Raw genomic sequence first — 19928 nt, 5'->3', positions numbered from 1 at the left:
AGAGGGGGTATTGATGGAGGAAAAAGGTTGCTGAAGACAAATTCTGGAGGCAGAGGGCTTATTGGAAAGAGCATGTATTTGAGAGTTAGATGAATCTCAGATCTACCAACATTAGCTCAGTTCTTTTGAGCAAGTCACTTACCTCTCATGACACTCACTCTTCTCCTCTGCAAGGTAAGGATAACAGTGATAAGGATAATGGGGGCAGTGCTGGGGTTTAATGGGGAATGTGTGGCATGATGCTTCCTGTCACATAGGCAACACATAAATACTAGTTTCCTTCCCCTTTGGCCATGATAATCTGATGGGAATTTCCATCAGTTCCTTAGCAGAAGAATTTAAGAACTTTTCTTTTTATTTCTTTTTTTCTTAAGGAATTGAGAATTTTATCATTTAACTCTCTCTTGCAAACACCCAAATCTAGCTATTTTAGCAGATTGTATCAGTGGAAAAGGGAGGACAGAGATTTAAGGGTGTTGTGTGATTTTTCTCCTTCCAGCAGTAAAATTGAATGATGAGCATGATTGCCACATTCTCGAGTTCTAGTCCACCAGCAAAGGTGGAAGATCCTCAGTGTGTTACAGGTCTGGCAGCATGCTTCTCTTGAGAGTGAATTGGTCAGAAATTATTTCAGAAATTCATCTATACTATTAAGTTATTTTGGAAGTTACACTAATGTACACTGATTTCCATTCTCTATTCCATCTCTATATTGTTATAAAAATTAGAATCTGATTTCTTTTATTCTGATTTCTCAATTATATAATTTTTAGTGTTCTTCCCTTTCACAGTCAGCCCTATGATTTCTCTTATCTGTAAAACATCATTTCTATTTAACTGTTTCAAAAGCCGCCCCCCCACACACACAATAAGGTCATCTGCCACCATTTTTGCCTCTACAATTTTTCCTAAGTCACAGTTAAGATAATGCTTTAAAGAGTGAATAGATTTCCATTGTCTAGGAGTAGATTTCATTGAAGGCCCTCTCCATTGTGAATCCAGGCTCTCTTTTCGGCCCCATATCCTGCCCTCTGCTTCAGTCTACCTTTTTGGAGCTATTGCCTGTGCTCCTGCCTCTGCCCTTGTCTGTGTTCCTCCCTGGTGTGAAAGACCTCCCTAATAAGAACACTGCGATCTCTCAACACTCCTATAATATCAAATCTTTCTGGCTTTTCCCTGGTTGGAACTAATTCTTCTGTGCCTCTATAGCATACCACCTGGACCTGTTTGACACTGATACCTTTTTGCCTTGCAATGGAGTTAGTTGATAATATGCTCTTTTCTGAGTTTCCTGCTGACAGGAGGCTGTGCCTTATCTATCATCAGACTCTTTTTAACCTTTATTCCAGTGTCATGTTGTAACACCCAACATGGATTTGATTAATTCAATTCAATACAGTATAAGCTGTGTGAATATTTATTCTGGAGAGCTAGAATATAATTCGTTTGGTTTCTTTTCTTCTGGAAAAAATGTGTGTTAATTTTATTTTTTAATGGTACATTTTTACAATAAGTGATGGATGAATGAACCATAATACTAAAAGCTATGCTGTACTAGTTTTTAACTAGTTATGGAAACCAGAAACCCTGAGAATCAACTTTATTTTCAGGACCATCACAACAGTAAAAATCAGTGAAAATGAGTTCTGCTTGGTTAGAAATAAGGTATCTTCAGAAAATTGACTTTGAATTCTCTTTTTTACTATTCACATGAATCTATTTTATTCATAATTGACAGTATAACCATTGACTACAGAGCTCTCTTTGGCTGTACTTCTTTTTCAGAATAAGAATATTTTACTGTGTTCCCTTATGTTAGAAAATAGACTCTGCACAATCAAGCATATTACTTTTGGCCATATCCCTAATGTTCTTACACAGTTGTCATTTGGGGTTTTACTGGCAGATAGGCATTTCCATAGCTAATATTCTTTTTTTAACTATAGTCTATCTCCAGACTGCTGCATGTGAATAATTCTGGATGTCATAATAAGCCTGTAATTAGTTCATATATACTTATGGCATATGGTAAGCTATTATGTCATCCTTCACATATTTTATTTTGTGGTGTGAAATCAAAGGCATCTAATTCCTAGATTCAAAATTTGCCAGTTGCAGACTTTTTTCTACTCCTGGATTGTCTTTCTAGGGCTGGTACCAATATTTCCAAATAGTTTTGTAAGGTTTTAATGAAAAGAATAATATATGTGATTTCATAATGACATAATATTTTCACTTTTGAACTTTCATAATTTTAAATTTTTTTATAGATTTGGGGAGTAAAAGTATAGTTTTATTACATGGATACATTGGTTCATAATACCTTTTTTAAATGATGTTATCATAACAATCATTTAGCAGAAATTACTGAGCATCTACATTGTGCCTGGCACCATATTAAGTGCTTTGGGTTGCACTGGTAAGACAGATATGGTGCTTTTTCTTGGGGGTTTACAGTTAAAGGCAGAGGGCAGATGGTTAACATATAATAATAGTTTCTATAGGAGCACATGGCAAGGGAATCTGACCTGATCTAGAAGGTTAGAAAAGGTTTGAGGAAGAGTATTTAAATTAAAATCTGAAGACTGAGTAGTAGTCAGGACAGGTGAGTTTTGAGGGAGAGAGAGAGTGTCCTATATTAAAGAAGTAACACAAGGTGGGTGAATATGGCTAGAGGAGTGGTGTTCAAGCTTGGCTGCACATTGGAATTACCTGAAGAGCTTGAAAAAAATCCAATGCATAGGCCTCATTCTGAAGGAGGCTATAGATACTTAGAAATCTACTATGGTGATATTTTCAGCAGATGGATGACACAATAAGATTTGTAATTGGAAAGATCACAGGTCTCCAGCATGAGACAAATTGCCCTCAGGGGTTAAGGAAATGGCCCTGAAGGGTCATTTCCCTGGGATGGTCAAGCAAGGGGAGTAGCTTGGACAAGGGTGATGGCAAACAATGGTGAGAATAGAAGTTGGCAAAAGGAAAGGAGAAAAGGCTAATTATGTAGGAGAATCCTGGGAAAGGTAGTATCACTCATAAACCAGGTGAAGAAAATATTTTGAGAATGAGGGGATGCATGAAATGAGATATTAAGCAAGGTAGAAACTATCTATTAATAAAGTGGCCAGGAGGTCAATTGCCCACTGGCAAATTTGCTGAGAGAAGTAGCATATGTATGGAAGACCCAAACAGATGAGATAGGCAGTGAGTTGCATAGAATATCACTGGAAAGGGAACCGTGGGAATGAGGTTAGGAAATGTTTCAGAAAAGAGAGAGCATGTAAGCAGAGTCATGAAGAAAGCACAGAACTTCATCAAATGAGTTTATACAACCCAGGAAGGGAAGAACATTTTGAGGTTTGGATGTAGTGTGTCCAGGGCAAAAAATAGGATTGTTCTTATGGAGTTTGGATTTTATTATTGCAATAATAGAGAACTGTTAAAGAGTTGTGGACTAGGGCTGGTGTAAAATCCAGCAGTAGTGTGTTGGATGTAGAAGAGAGGAAGAAGCTAACAGCAGAAAAACCCTGTAGGAGAAGATGGCAGTATTCTAAGCATGATTAGAAGAGCATGGGTCAGGATGCAAGCAAGTAAAAGATTCCAATGTGGTGCATTTTGAAACAAACAGAAATAACAGAGTGTACTGAATAATCAACTATCTGTGGTAGAAAATACAAAGGGAGTACTCCAAGGGGGATTTGAGATTTTGAAATTGGTTTTAAGAAAGAACTTTTTATTCAACAGTGATGTATGCACATGCTATTTAATTGTTTTTAACATCTAAAAATATTCCACATTTTGGGAGGGAAAGGGGACATGTATTTAATGAGCCAAGATTTTATAATTTCTTTTTGGTACTTGCAAGATCTATTGTCAGACTTCTCTTGGGATTACACCTCCATGTAAAAGGGAGAGGATCTCTAAGATGAGAGTGGTGATTCTGAGCCCTTCAGGGTCAATGAGGGTCAGAACAGAGTACCCCCATCTGGATCAACAGAACTTAAGGGAACTCCCAGCACCCTAGGATGATAGGTAAATACATCAAGACCCTGAAAGACACTTAATAGTATGACTGCTGTGTAGTATGGCTTATGTTATAATCTTCAACATTTGGAAGAAAGACTACCATTAGTCACCAGAAGTGAAGATTAAAGGGGATTTTATGAATGTTTTATGTATCCTAAGACTGCTAGATTATTTCCTAAGTTGTTTGAAGCCTAAATTATTCGAAACATACGTTTAGCAGTTATCTCGGGATGGTCTGAACCCTTACTGAATCCAAAACAAATAAGAAATGGAGATTGGAAAGTAGTATTGCCCAGTATGATCATATTTTAAGGGATACTAATGAAATACAGCAATAATCATGATTGTCTGAATTTTGTGTTTTCTTTTCTTCTCTTTCATAGAAAGCAATTTCTGTGGTATCTGTGATTGTCAGTATGGTTTTAGAAAAAAATTGATTCTGGTCTTTCACAGTGAACATTTTGATAGCTTTTAAACAAAGCCTACATTTTATGGACTTGTTTTGATATGTCAGATGTAAAAAAATAAAATCTTGAAGCCAGAACCCATAAAACATAAGCTGTATAAGGCAGGCTTTCAAAAAACTATTCTGGTCAGAATAAGGCCTTATCCCTAGAGATATAGCTCAGGCTTGGGACATCTCTGTAGGAGTTTCCTGATTGAGATTGCTAGCTGTTTGATCTAAACAGATGTACATAATCTAGACAAAAACATGCTTGGCTCCAATCAGGTAAATCAGTGGCCACATATAGGCAAAGCCTATAATTGTAGATTTACAAGTTGATTGGTACCCAGTAAGATGGATGTGATTTAAAGAATGGAATTGAAAGGTGAATTAAAATTGGATACTACTTGTCTAGTTCAGTTGTGGTATAGTAAACTTATAATTTAGGCAATGTTTATGGATTAGAGGATTACTGGTAACTAAAAGTTTAAAAAATTCAATCCAGTACTAAGGATATTCTAAAAAAACAAGCCAAAATGATTAACAGATACTTAAATACATAATATTGGAACAATACTGTGGTTAACTCTCAAGATTAGAAAAGGAAAAAGTCTTCTTACTGTCCATTGGGAGCTTATGGTCTGGTTAAAGAGGCATGATCTCCTGAAAAAGTCACATGTAAAGGTACCACATGGGATGTATGTAGTTTTGTCTTGGGTTATATTCATGTTCATTTGTTCATTGACTTATTGATTCATTTCTTATTCAACCAAAACACGTTGATTTCTGGAGGTCTAGTGTTGAACAAGAAGAAAGCAATAGAATTTATTTTCCCATGGAGGAGATAGATATTAAAAAGTAAACCCATAGGCAAGAAGAGTTCCAAGAGTGTTAAAAGCTATGAAGGAAATAAACCATGTTGAAGTGATGGAGTACCTGGGGATGAGGCAGGGCTGCTAATTTAGACTGGATAGTCAGTAGCACTCATTCAGAAGGGAGTGCTTGAGCTAACTCCTGAAGAAGTGGAGTCATCCAAGTGGCCCCGAGGCAGGAACATGCAGTGAGCAGAAAAGCTTAGTGTGGCTGCGGAGCAGAGTAAGGAACAGAGAGTGAGGGAATGAGGCCAGAGAGAAGGCAAGGGCATAGCTTATGTAGGGCTTGTTCCAGTGGGTAGGACTTTCAATATAATTTTAATCCTTTGTAATCATTAATCAGAGGTTTAAACTTCTTGTGGCTGCTGTGTGGAGAATGGGTTGTAAATGAGAGTGGAAACAGGACTTCTGGGTACTAGTCCTAAGCTGTGGTCCATAAGGGAGGTAATAATGGGTTAGGATAAGGTGGGATAGGACAGCAGAACATATCAGGTTCTCCATTTATTTATTTATTTATTTAGCAAAATAGAAAGTAAGTGATAAAGGCAAGTCCTGAAAAGGGAGCAGAGTGCCAGATGAACTTTGAAAACAGAAATTAACATGAACTCATAGGAAATAGGAAGGCATTCTGGAAATCAAGGTGAGCACGGAGATGGCATAAATGGGGCATAGCCCATTTCTCTGCTATCCAAAGAATAGCAGAATAAACTTAAATTTGTGTTAAAATAGTGGTTCTCACACTGGAATCACTAGCAGCTTTAAAAACTTTTAGTTTCTGGGTTCTGTGCCCAGAGATTCTGATGTATTTGCCATGGGGTGTGGGCTAGTATTGGTATTTTAAAAAAAACCTAAGTTACTCTAATGTGGAGGCAAGGATGAAACCAGAGGTGTAAGATCTTTCATTATAAGTTAGAGGCCTTGTGTCCAACAAGAAACAGGTAAAGCAGGCTGAATGAATGAGTTTGAGAATAGAGCAAAGCTATTCTTTAGAGACTTTCTCAATTATTCCTCCCCCTTTTTATTCATTATATATACAGTATAAACAATGTAGAGAATAAGGAGAGGTAAGAAAATCCCTTGAAATGTATATTTGAAAGACAAGTTCTTGGAACCCTCCCTTTAAAACACTGAATGCCTGTGCTTAGGAATACTTAGTTTTAGTATTTTCCTCTTAAGATTATATAAGTTAGGGAAATATTGCCCTAGGTAAAAGATCTCAGCGCATCTGGTTTTTGATAACAAGAGCAAAGAGGACACATCTGGTAGAAATGAGGGTCAACCTCAGTTGCCTAGTAGGAGAGGCTCAGGGTACTAAGCCAGCCTAAAGATCACATCCCAGGAACATAGATGTGAGCAATTCAGTCTCTGTGGCCAACAGCTGAGGTCAAAGCAGTAGCTTCGATGGCTTACAGGAAAACAAGATTGGATAAATTCTCTTGAAAAGAGGCTTGTTCAAGGAGAGATTGGAGATCTGTGGGATCTCAGCCTGAAAGGTAGTTGAGGCTAGAGTGTGGAGAGAGTTCTGTGGTTTGGCATGCAGTAGTATTGGGACACATAATTGGGTTTATTGCTGACTTCAGTAATTCTATCATTTTAACTAGTTTTTCATGATGTTCTTCATGATAAATTGAAGTTATACAAGTGGATTCATTGGTTCACTCTGTGTATCTTCATGGCTTTGACATTTTCCTATAGGGTTGTGATACCGGCATCACAGTTTAAGTATCTGTCTTCTTCCAACCTGACATTGTCTGTTAGGAAATGGAGTTAGGACTGTGCTTTTTACCTATACTGTAAGTTTTTGCCCGATAAATAGTGGAATCCAAAGAGAGAGAGAGTTTTTATAAACCCTTAGTTTTGTCCTATTAAGTCTTTTCCTTTAGAGAAATTCTTTCGTTCATTTATTCAGTCCCTTTTACTCAGTATCTATAGAATACAAACAATGTGGAGAATAAAGAGAGATAAGGTTTAAGCCCTGTCCATAGTATCACACAATCTGTTATAAGATTATGTCGTTAATTATACTCAATGAGACTGTAGTCCAGAGAAAGATACTAGCATTCAGAGGAGAAAAGGAGTGATTATTTTGTCCTAGAGAACAGGACTTTTAAAAGTCTTTTTGGAGGAAGTTGCTTACCTTGAAGGATGGGTAGGACTTAGAGAGCTAGGATATTTCAGGCAAGAGGAAACAGTGTAAAGTAAGAATACAGGAATCTATTGGCAAATGGTTTAATTTGCCTGTGGAATACAGAGCATGAAAGGGTGTTGTAGAAAATAAGGTGAAAAACTAGATTGGAGACTATTAGGAAGAGGTGTAACAGTCAGTAAAAAACATGCTTTATTCTGTAGGCAGCAAGAAACTTTTGGAGATATTCTGGCAGGAAAATAGAAGGCAAACTTAACATTTATTGGGTGTGTGCTATGCGTATGCCAGGCAGTACATCTCACGTAAGTTAGTCCTTTAGTTAATATAAGGGATCAGGTTATTTAGGCAGAGTAATTTGCATCAGTGTTTAGAATTGTTTGGGAAGAGGAGGGGATTGGAGATGGGAATATCACTGCCATAGCTCAGGTGTTATAATTGCATTGGCCTGGAAATAGAAAAGGTGATGATATTTTTAAAAAAAGGTTTTTAGTTGTGAAGTAAATATTTATTGAGCTCTTACTCAACATTAAAGGCTCTGAGATATGACAGTGTATCAGAACATTCAGGGCTCTCAAGGAACATAAACTCTTGAGGGCCAGGACAGAGTATAACAATAGGAAATGATCAGGCAGTGATGGTGCTAGAAATTTTTTTTCTTTTGTTTTTGTGGGTTTTGTTGTTTTTATTTATTTTTATTTCAAAATATAAAGGGGGTACAGATGTTTTTGATACAAGACTTGAGTCAGGCCTATAAATGTGCTCATCAATTGAATAGTGTTCATTGTACCTATTAGGTGGGTTTTTCCCCTTCTTCTCCCTCCCTCCTGCTTGATTTCTAATGACTTTTACTCTCCTCTGTGTACTGGTGTGCCCATCAGTTAGTTCCAATTTATTAGAAAAAGCATGTGGTGTTTGACGTTCCATTACTGAGATACTTCACTTAGAATAATGGTCTCCAGTTCCTTCCGAATTGTTGCAAAGGTATTAATTCATTCTTTTTATGGCTGAGTAGTACTCCATGGTATACGTATACCACATTTTGTTAATCCAAGTGGTGGGTACTTGAGTTGATTACACATCTTTGCTGTTGTAAATTGTGCTGCAATAAAAATTGCAATACAGATGTCTTTTTTGATAAAATGACTTCTTTTCCTTTGGGTAGTTACCCAGAAGTGGGATTGCTGGATTGAATGGTAGATTTGTAGATTCTAGTTATTAGCCCTTTATCGGATGTGCAGATTTTCTCCCATTTTGTAGGTGGTATATTTGCTTTGTTGATTATTTCCTTAGCTGTACAAAAGCTTTTTATTTTAAATAAATCCAATTTATTTATTTTTATTGCTACTGAAATTACCACTGAGGTCTTAGCCATAAATTCTTTGCGTAGACCAATGTCTGGAAGAGTTTTTCATACATTTTTTTCTAATATTCTGTGGATTCATACATTTATGGCTTTTATCCATCTTGCATTAATTTTTGTAAATAGTGAGAGGTAGGGGTCCTGTTTCAATCTTCAGCATGAGGCTATCCAATTTTCCCAACACCATTTTTTTAAATTGGGCCTTTTTTTCCCCAAGGTGTGCTGTTGTCTGCTTTGTCAAGGATCAGTTGGCTGTAGGTAGACGGTTTTATATTTGACTTCTCTTGTCGTAGCCCGATTGCAGAACGGGGGATGAACACAGAAAGACACACAAAAAACCACAGACACAGAAGATGGTACAAGACTACAGCGCTTAAAGCACCAGTCGTTTTATTTTTATATTGTTCAATTTGACAAGCATCCCGCAGCTTTTTCCCAGCCAGCTATTTCCCAGGACGTGACTTCCCAAAGGTCAGCATGACCTGTTCCTTTAGACATAGCTCAAGAGAAGGGGGACGTGTGCATCCGTCCTTCATCGTCTGGTCCCATGTGCAAGGCAACAGACAACCTTGGCTCGTGTGCGAAACCACAGGTCCTTGGCCATTTGCCCTGAGGAATAGTTCTCTCTGCTGGTCAACAAGTCACGTCCTGCTAATTCTGGGAACAAGCAGTGTGCTCCCGTTCTGCTGACTTTGGGTCTTGGCCAATCTGACCCAGAGACGCCTCCTTCATTGTCTATTATGTTCCATTGGTCTATGTCTCTACTTTTGTACCAATACCATGCAATTTTGGTTACTATATCCTTGTAGTATAGTTTTACATCCAGTAATGTGATGCCTCCAGCTTTGTTCTTTTTGCTTCAAATTGCTTTGGCTATGCAGGCTCTTTTCTGGTTCCAAAAAAAGCATAGAATTATTTTTTCTAGGCCTGTGAAATATGTCATTGATATTTTGACATGGATTGCATTCAATCTGTAAATGACGTTGGGTGTTATGGACATTTTAACAATGTTGATTCTACCGATCCATGAACATGATGTGTTTCTCCATTTGTTTGTGTCATCCAAGGTTTCTTTCCTAGTGTTTTGTAGTTCTACTTGTAGAAATCCTTCACCTCCTTGGTTAAGTATATTCCTAGGTATTTTTATTTCCTTGTAGTTATTGTGAATGATATTTAGTCTTTGATTTGAATTACAGCTTGAGTGTTATTGATATATGGAAATGCTGCTGATTCATGTACATTGATTTTATATTTTGAGTATATGCTGAACTTATTTTTCAATTCCAGGAGTCTCTAAGTGGAGTCTTTGGGGTTTTCTAGATGCAAGATCATATCATCACCAAAAAGCATTAGTTGTACCTACTCTTTCCCTATTTAGATACCCTTTATCTATCTCTTTCTCTTGCCTGACTGCTCTAGCTAGTACTTCCAACACTATGATGAATAGAAGTAGTGAGGGTGGGCACCCTTGTCTTATTCTAGTTCTTAGTGGTAATGCTTTCAACTTTTCCCCATTCAATATGATGTTGTCCGTGAGTTTGTCATATATGGCTCTTATAATTTTTAGTTGTGTTTCTTATATGCCTAGGTCATTGAGGATTTTTATCATGAAAGGGTGCTGGCTTTTGTCAAATGTTTTTTCTGCATCTATTGAGAAGATCATATGGTCTTTGTTTTTGCTTCTGTTTATGTGATGAATCATATTTATTGATTTACTTTTGTTGAACCCTTCTTGTATCCCTGGGATGAAGCCCACTTGGTTATGGTGGATAATTTTTTTGATGTGTTGTTGAATTTGGTTTGCTAGTATTTTGATTATTTTTGCATGTATATTCATAAGGGATATTGGTCTGTAGTTTTCTTTTATTGTTGTGTCCTTTCCTGACTTTGATATCAAGGTGATACTGGCTTTGTAGAATGAGTTGGGGAGGATTCTCTTCTTCTCAGTGTTATGGAATAATTTCTGTGGTATGGGTACCAGTTTTTCTCTGTAGGTCTTCTAAAATTCAGCTCTGAACCCATCAGATCCTGGGCTCTTGTTTTGTTGGAAAACTTTATGTAAGTGCTTCAATATCACTGCTCATTATTGGTGTGTTCAGTTATTATATTTCTTCCTGATCGAGTCTTGGAAGGTTGGTGATTCTGAGAATGTGTCCATTTTTTCTACATTGTCTAGTGTACGTGTATAGAGATTTTCACAATATTCACAGATGTTTTGTAGTTCTGTGCTATCAGTTGTAATATCTCCTTTTTCATTTCTGATTAAGATTATTTGGGTCCTTTCTCTTCTATTCTGGTTAATCTAGCAAGAGGTCTATCAATTTTATCTTTCCAAAGAATGGACTTATTGTTTCACTGACTTTTTGCATTATTTTTTTGTTTTCTATTTCATTTAATTCTTCTCTGACTTTTGTTACTTATTTCCTTCTATTGTCTTTGGGTTTGGTTTGCTCTTTCTTTTCTAGCTCCTTGAGATGTGATATTAGGTTGTTAACTTTTTATCTTTCTGACTTGGATATGGGCATTTATGGGTATGAATTTTCCGCTTAGATAGGCTTTTGCTGAGTCCCATGGATTTTGATAGCTTATGTCTCCTTTGTTCCATTCAAGGAACCTTTTGATTTCTGTCTTAATTTCATTATTGACCCAATAATTATTCAGTAGCAGGTTGTTTAATTTCCATGACTTTGTGTAAAATTTATTGTTATTCTTAGAATTGTCTTCTAGTTTTAATCCACTATGCTCTGAGAAGATACATAGTATGATTTCAATTTTTTAAAATCTGTTGAGACATGCTTTGTGACCTAAGATATGATCAGTCTTGGAGAATGTCCTATGTGCTGATGAGAAGACTGTATATTCAGTAGTTTTTGGATAGAATGTTCTGTAAATATCTGTTGTCCATTTTTTATAGGGTCCAATTTAAGTCCAGTGTTTCTTTATTTTCTGCTTTGACAATCTGTCTAGCTTTGATAATGGGGTGTTGAAATTTTCTGCAGTTATGATAGTATTATTTGTTTCCTTGCTTAGCTCAAGTAGAATTTGTTTATGTATCTGAAGCTCCTACGTTAGGTGCATATATGTTTAGGATTGTTATGTTGTCTTGTTGAATTGCTCCCTTTATCATTATATCATGACCATCTTTGTCTTTCTTTACCATTTTTGATTTAAAGTCAGTTTTGTCTGATATGAGAATGGCTACCTCTGCTCTCTTTTGGTTTCCATTTGCATGGAGTATTGTTTTTCCCATTCTTTCATTTTGAACATGTGTGCATTCTTGTTGTTTAGGTATGTCTCTTGGAGGCAGCAGATACTTTAGTTGTGTTTTTTAATCCATTCCACCAGCCGTTGTCTTTTGAGTGGTGCATTCAAGCCATTAACATTAAGAGCTGAAACTGTCATGTGTGATCGCAGTTCTGTTCATCATATTAGGTAGTACCTTGTTGCTTTTTTTTTTTTTTTCTTTTCCTGTGCTATTGTTTAATAGGAGTTGTGAGCTTTAGCTATTTTGGGTGATTTTTTACATGGGTGGGTTATCTATTGTGCTGATTCATGTATAATGCAGTTCTAATTATTTACTACAGTCTGGTCATGACAAAGTCTAATTATTTCCTACAGTCTGGTCATGACAAAGTCCCTCAGTGTGTTCTTGTCCGGAAAATATTTTATTTCTCCATCAATTGTGAAACTTAATTTTGCAGGATACAAAATCATAGGCTGGCAGTTGTTCTGTTTAAGAAGATTTAGGTACCTGACTTCCTTCTGGCTTGTAAGGTTTCCATTGATAAGTCTGCTATTAGCCTGATGAGTTTTCCTTCATAGGTCACTAGTTGCTTATATGTAGCTGCTTGTAGAATTTTCCCTTTCATTTTGACTTTGGCCAGGTTCATTGCTGTGTGTCTTGGAGATGTCCTGTTTGCTATGAACCTTCCTGATATTCAATGACCATCATGTGTGTGGATGTCTTGATCTCTGGAAATATCAGGGAACTTTTCCTCAATAATTTCCTCAAACAGATTTTCCATGCTTTTAGCTCTTTCTTCTTCTCCTTCAGGCATACCTATAATTCATATGATAGTTCACTTAGCATAGTCTCATATCTCTCTAAGTCATTGTTCTGCCTTTTTTGTGCTCTTTTGCATCTTTAAATGACTGGGTGAGAGCCTTTGTCTTTATCTCTGAAATCCTTTTTTCTCCTCGGTTTAATCTGCTGCTGAAACTTTCTGCTGTGTTTAGAAATTCCTAAATGACTCTTTCATTTGTTTGCATTCTATTATATCCTTCCTTATGTTGTCTAGTTCTGTAGTGACTTTTTAATTAATATTCTGAAATCTTTTTTGGCTACTTTTTGTTGGTTTTCAATTTTCTCTGAATGCCATTCATCTTATTTGTCATCCATATTCTGAATTCCATTTTTGTCATTTCAACAATTTCCTTGTAGTTGGAGTTTGCTACTATAGTTCCATTGTGATCCCTTGGGCATGTTGGTCTGTTTTGTTTTTTATATTGCCAGAGTTCTTTTGCTGATTTCTTCTCATTTGAAACCTCTTTTCTCGACTCACAGGTAATAGGTATTAAGGTCACCTGTTCCTTGCTGGGAATGCTCCTGTTTGATTGGAAGAGGAGGAGGTCTCTAGATGGCGCTTCCCTCACTTCTGGGATACCGACGCAGCAGAGGAGGGGTGTGTGTACTAGAAGCCTATAAAGCAGCTGTTCTGATTTGTTCTGTTTGCCTGTGATTGCCTCTGCTCAAGCCTGAGCTGAAATGCTATTTATGATGGGTGTTGAGTTGTTCACCAGATAGTTGTGGGATGTTCAAGTTGGGAGCTGGGCGAGACCCTCTTCACCAAGGCTAGTGTTGTTGGTATTGCTCTACACAGAGGTGACAGTAGCAGCTGAGTGAGGCTATCTAGACAGTTGTCCTGGGTTCCTAGGCTATGGGTGTTTGCTAGAACTAAGTTGTGGTGTACTGGTGGCTCGAGACTGGGGGTCCCTAGTGGGGCATTGAACTTTGGAGCAGTTCCTCCAACCATGTGGCATTGGTGGAGGCTCTGAGGTATGTTCTTGGGGTCCAGGTGCAGTGTTGGAGTCTTGTGGGTGATGTCCTAGGCCAGATAGGAGTTCTGGGTGCACAGAAGCAGAGCCTCCAGCTCTGGTGTGAGAGAATTAGAGCCGGGACTGGGGAAGAGCCCAGGATAGAGCTTCTGAGCAGGGCTTTGATCTGACCTGGAGGGTGGGGTCTGGGCCAAGCAGGCAGAAGGCAGTTGGGGCCCGAGGGTGCTGTCATGCCAAGCAAGTTGCAGGCTGTTCCGTAGGCCCCAAGCCTACGTGGATGGAGTGCGTGGATGGAGGTCAGTTCTAGAGGCCTAGGGACCACAGAGTTCTCCCCACCCAACCCAGGACCTGCTGTAGCAGCCACCCAAAGCCTCCCAGATGAGTTCCCATGCTCAGATCCTGTATTGATAATTAATTTTATCAGTCGCTGTGCACAGACTTTTTTCTGATTTAAGCTCGATCCACAGGACACACCACCACAAGCCACACCAGTTTTACTTACATTTATTAGGGGGGAAGAGAAAAAGAGAAAATAAAGGAGACCTATTTACATAGGATAGCAGGAAAAGAACATAAAGGAATAATCATACCACTAGGATCCCATTATCAGCACCGGAATTAACCATCACGGGGAAGTTACAGCACCAGCACCGGAGTTAGCCATCAGGGGGAAGTTTAAGGCAGCGGTGAAAGCAACAACACGCTGGATTATCAACCAGGCAGGCAGTTGTGCACGGAGATGTTAGACAGAGAAGCGGCTCCGGGACTTTCTTATACTGTTTATATAGTGGTTTGAACTAGGGAAGGCTTTGGCACCAAAGAGGTGTATGCTCTGGTCACGTGAGGTCCGGGATCTGGCCAGGAACTGGGGCCTGTAGTGACTGGTCTCACATAGCAGTTCGGGGCATGAGCCTAAGGTAAACATTCCTGGACAGCTGGGGATAAACAATCCTAGGCAGTCCAGGAAGTCTAGGATAAACATCCCAAGGCACATAGCTCAGAGCTATCAATTCCCATTTCCTCAAGAAGTGGCCAACTTCTCCAGGAAATGAGTGCATACCTTTAGCCTTATAAATTTATCTGACGCCAAGCAGGCCTTAATATTCTGTACAGATCCCTTTGCACTACAGGGGAGGGGCACTTGGCTTCCAGTCACAGGGTACAGCTCAGGGGAAGCCTCCAGTTAGTCTGCTTCCTCCATGGCCTGGTGCCAACTTGGTGCCATGTACCAGAGAGCTCAAGATGGTTTTAGCTGCCACCAGATCCCCCACTGCACCTGTTGGCTGGTGCAATGACTCCACACAGACTCAGGGCAGGTCTCCTATCTAACCAGGTAGAAGTCTGTGGCAGGGGAGGGAGCCATCTCACAACGTACACAGTGCCAGCAGGGTGAACAAGCCGGCCCAGCACTCTATCCATCTATTCTTCCTCACATGTACTTTGATTTTGTGAAATGTATAGCTCCATCACATTTTTTCCCCACACTGAGTGTCCCACGTTGCCTCTCTGTGATTTCGCAATGTTTCTTCAGGGAAGAGCTATCTGTACGTAGGCAGCTGCCTGCAATTTTTCACTTTTCTTTGGAGCTGTGTGCTGACAGGCTGCTTCTGGTCTGACATTTTTTTCTTCCCTGTGTTAGATAATTAAGACAGGATGATTTGATAGAGATTTATCTGGTAGATTCCTTATACTAGGTGGTCAGGAAGACCTCTCTGAAAAAGTGACATTTAAAGAGACACTTAAATGATAAGGAAGAAGCAGCCTTGAGAACATTTGAGGTTGGGGTGGAGAAAGCATCCCAGGCAGAGGGAAGGTTTAATGCAAAGGGCCTAAAATGGGAACACACTTAGTGATTTCAAGGAATAGAAGTGTGAGGTGGGATCAATATGATTGTCAGTGGAAGTGGAATATATATGGGGGTCAAGGAAGAAGTCATAGTTGACTGTCAGGTTTCAAACATTGGAGACTAGAGACTATAGTAGCATTTTGGTTAGGAAATTGTACTGAATATAAGTGAAGATGATTTTATTTTGGACAAATGAGGTTTCAGGTGCAGAGGTCAAGTCATGTTGAGATAGAAACAAGCAAAGAAACGTAGTGACTTGAGCTTGAAATAGGGATCGGGATTGGAGATACGGATTGTGGAGAGTCCATCTGCCTAATGGAATTATTTGAGAGGGTGGGAAAATTGAGAAGATGCAGGAAGCTGGAACCAGGGGGAGAAAACCAAAGGCACAACGAGGAAAATTTGCACTGGGGAGCTAGAGGATGGCTTGGGAGTGAAAGCAACAACCAGTAAAGTCCAGAGTTTGAGCACCTGAAGGCAGGAGGAGTTCTATTGTTGAATAGTGTAGAACTGGGCTTACCCCAATATATGCTGTTTTGTTCGTGAAGCTACTGTGGTGAAGACAATTCAGCTGAGACACATCATTCCATTAACTTACAATTTCATACATTCAATATTGTTTCCTTTGGTATATTCAAAGTTAGAATAGTGATGCAGATTGCTAGAATAGGATTAATGCAATTAAAGCCTTTTCTTTGTCAGCAATTCTCAAACATACTTTGCAATATGGTAAATTATATCCTCCTAGAGGCAGAGAAGTCAGTTGCTTTACAGTGAAACACTGTCATGTCAACAGATGAATTATTTAAAAATAGCATTTCCTGTGTGACCACCAGGTGGCGTAAACATTACTTTTAAGTTGTTTAATGTATCAGTACATGTGGATGATTATTGTTAATGTTAGGAAATCATAGTTGGTAGTGACAAACTATATATGACTGATGATATGTCTTGAAGAAATGCCATTTGATTTCACCTTTTGTTTTGACTATATGCAATATTATATTTATATATATATATATATATATAATATATATGTGTGTGTGTGTGTGTTTCTTTTTTTCAACAAATATTCAGACCACCAACTCTACAGAAGGGCAGTCATCAAGCAGCAGAAATACCCACGATTTAAACTCTGTGTCTGCCCTCAAGAATCTCTTCTTTCTCTTTTCCAATAGGGTGTCACTAATATATTCAAAACAAGTTAATGAGTATAGTGGTAGAAGTATATGTAAGTAAGGTACAAGATAGCCCAAACAGGGAGTGATTTTCTCAGCCTGGGAAGAGTAAGTTAGTTTTCACAGAGGATTTGAAGCATGGTTTGAAGAACTAGTACATCCCTGGGTTATAGCATGAGAACACACCAGGAGGGGAACAACTTTTGCAAATGCACCATTGTATGACTTATGTAGCATTTTTTGGTGAACTGTAAATAGTTTAATGTTGTTTGCATGTAAATAAGGGTGAAGGTAGAGGTAAGGCTGGAGAAGTAGGTAGGGGCCATAAAGGAAAGGCTTCATGGGACAAACTTGGAGGACTTGAAGGACTTGAAGGACTCTATCCTGTAAGATAAGGGAAGCCTCTGGAAGATTTTAAGGACAGAATTACTGTGATCAACATATTATTTTAGCAAGGTGACTCTTAGCCCAGTCCAGAATGGCCTAGAGGAGAAGAGAACCAGAGGCAGATAGGTCATCTAGGTGAGGGTATTGAGTTAATCAGTTCAAGAGATGATAATGGTGTGAACTAAAGTGATAGAAGGAACTAGGGAAGGACAGATTCAGTTGCATGTATTGTGATGACTCATTTTATGTGTCACCTTGACAGTGCTATGGATTGCCCAGATATTTGGTCAAACATCATTTTTTGTGTGAATGTATTTTTGTATGATATTATTTGAATCTGTAGACTGAGTAAAGCAGATTGTCCTCCTTAATGTGCGTTGACACCGTCTAATCAGTTGAAGGCTTGAGCAGAACAAAAAGGCTAACCCTTCCTCATATAAGGGGGAACTCCTCTTGCCTGAATGCCTTGAGCTAGGGCATGTTACTTATTTTTTTTTTTCTGCTTTAACACTCAAACTGAAACATGAGCTCTTCTTTGGTCTTGAGCCTGCTGGTTTTTAGACTGAAACTTAGGCTTTCCTGGTCTCCGGCTTGCTGACTACAGATCTTGGGACTTCTCAGCCTCCATAATTGCTTGAGCCAGTTGTTTGAGTCAATTTTTTTAATAAATATCTCCCTCTCCCTCTATTCATATATATATATATATATATGGAGTACAGTATATATATATATGGAGTACAGTATATATATGTATATATATACAGTATATATATATGGAGTACAGTAAAAGATAACCTTTAGACAGTTGGTTCTGCAGGTTTCGTTTTATAGGTAAGGTAGGAACTGCAGAATAAATAAGAAAAGGCTCCCATTGCTGACAGCAATATTTCTCATACTTGATTTCATAGATATATGTATGTGTTTTAGAATGCTCAATGAGAATTTTTCAATTTGGTTTGTGTACTTTACTGATAATCATTTAAAAAAAACCACCACTATGTGTTTATAATGGCATGTCTATCAAAAAAATTACCTAAAGTTACTAGGTTTAGCTTGAAATGCAGTATTTCTCAGACAATATTGGAAGATTCTAGAGGTTATAGACAGTTTCTGGGATCTATATGATATAAAGAGAGATAGATAAACACATATACACACATATATTCGTATATGCCTATATAAATGGACAGATATAGATATGATCTATCTATCTATATATTTGTGTATCAGGTATTGTGTGTGTGTGTGTGTGTATAATTTTTCCAAAGGTGTCTTGCATTATTCAAGTTGGAAATATACTACACACTCTACAGGTTAAATTCTAAGGTTCTTAATATGTCTTATAAGATCTTTTATGAACTGGCCTCTACGTATTTCCCTGTCTTAATCTCTTTCCTTATACTTTCTGTGAAAGCAGCATCACACTAATACTTGTGGGGTACCACATATACAATGCTATTATTTTTCTTGTTACATCTGTGCCTTTGCACTTATCCCTTAGATGTATGGGATATTCTTGCCTTTTTCCATTCTTCTAACTTTAACTTTGAACTCCTACTTTATAAGTAGTTCCATCATCACCTCTTCTAGGATGTACTAATATAACCTGGCTGGGCTGTTCATTGTTCCTCCTATTTTCATAGTGCCCTAACCATATCTCTGTCTCTGAGTGTGCCTTATTACTCTGTAGTTACCTACTGGAATCTTTAACAGATTGCGACCTCCTTCTGGTCTTGTGGTTTTCCCCTCCAAATCTTTCAAGCATGACACACAGTTGAATGAGAGACAGTGACCTAAAAATACATGGATGAATCACCTTTGCTTTATACCTATGAAGATAAAGATCTTTTTTTACAGTTGGCCTAAGCAATTTCTTTCACAGTTTTTCCTTTACTACGTACTACCGCTTGTTAAATGTTTAATATGTATTTATATGCTTCATGTAGTATTTTAACTTAGAAAAATCAATGTCTAGATTTTATATGAAGAAATTTTAGCTGTAGGAAGATAACCCTTGTATTCCTTTCTGTTTCAGGAAACCTGTCTTCCCAGTTGCAGGCTCAGGAACCTGGAAGTTTTGAAAATACATTAACTCCAATGGAAGATTCTGGGTGTGTTTTATCAAATGAGCAGACAACTGAGTCTTTAGAGCTTCCCCAGAATTTAGTGGAGAGCTGTACCCCCATGCCCTTTCCACCATTGCCTCTCATAAAAAGAACCTGTGCTACCCTGGAAAATCCTTTATCTTCTCACATGCAATTTTTGCAACATCTCCTTGAACTGAAGAACTTGACAGAATCAGGTAGTTTGAAAACGGAGTTAACTTATTTTGAAAAAGACTTTTCCATAGTCTCTGATTCTGTTTTTCAGTTGCTTGATGGCCTGATCACTTTTTACCGTAACCTTAAACTTCCTTTTTCAAGCTTTTGGACAGAAGCTATTGATACTTTAGCTAGACTGATCAGTGATTATAACTTATCTAATCATATTCTTAAAAAGTGTTCCAAGAAGTTGGAAGAATTTGAGAAAACTCTGCTTCAGGTTATTTTAGGGAACAACAATATAAATCGGGTAAGTAATCTCTCCTGTTCATGAAATAAGATGTCATTGATT

At 38.1% G+C, this 19928-nt stretch overlaps 1 protein-coding gene across 1 annotated transcript in view; it reads left to right on the top strand.

The window, feature by feature from the left end:
- Positions 1-19928, top strand: part of MEI4 (meiotic double-stranded break formation protein 4) — a 143308-nt gene that overhangs the window by 12146 nt on the left and 111234 nt on the right. The window contains exon 2 of the mRNA XM_020287095.2: positions 19351-19886. Within this exon, the coding sequence (XP_020142684.2) occupies positions 19351-19886 (536 nt within the window). The remainder of the gene's footprint in view (positions 1-19350; positions 19887-19928) is intronic.

This window comes from Microcebus murinus, chromosome 5 (assembly GCF_040939455.1).
Source record: "Microcebus murinus isolate Inina chromosome 5, M.murinus_Inina_mat1.0, whole genome shotgun sequence".
Taxonomy (NCBI): Eukaryota; Metazoa; Chordata; class Mammalia; order Primates; family Cheirogaleidae; genus Microcebus; species Microcebus murinus.
This window is presented reverse-complemented; position numbering and strand designations above follow the sequence as displayed.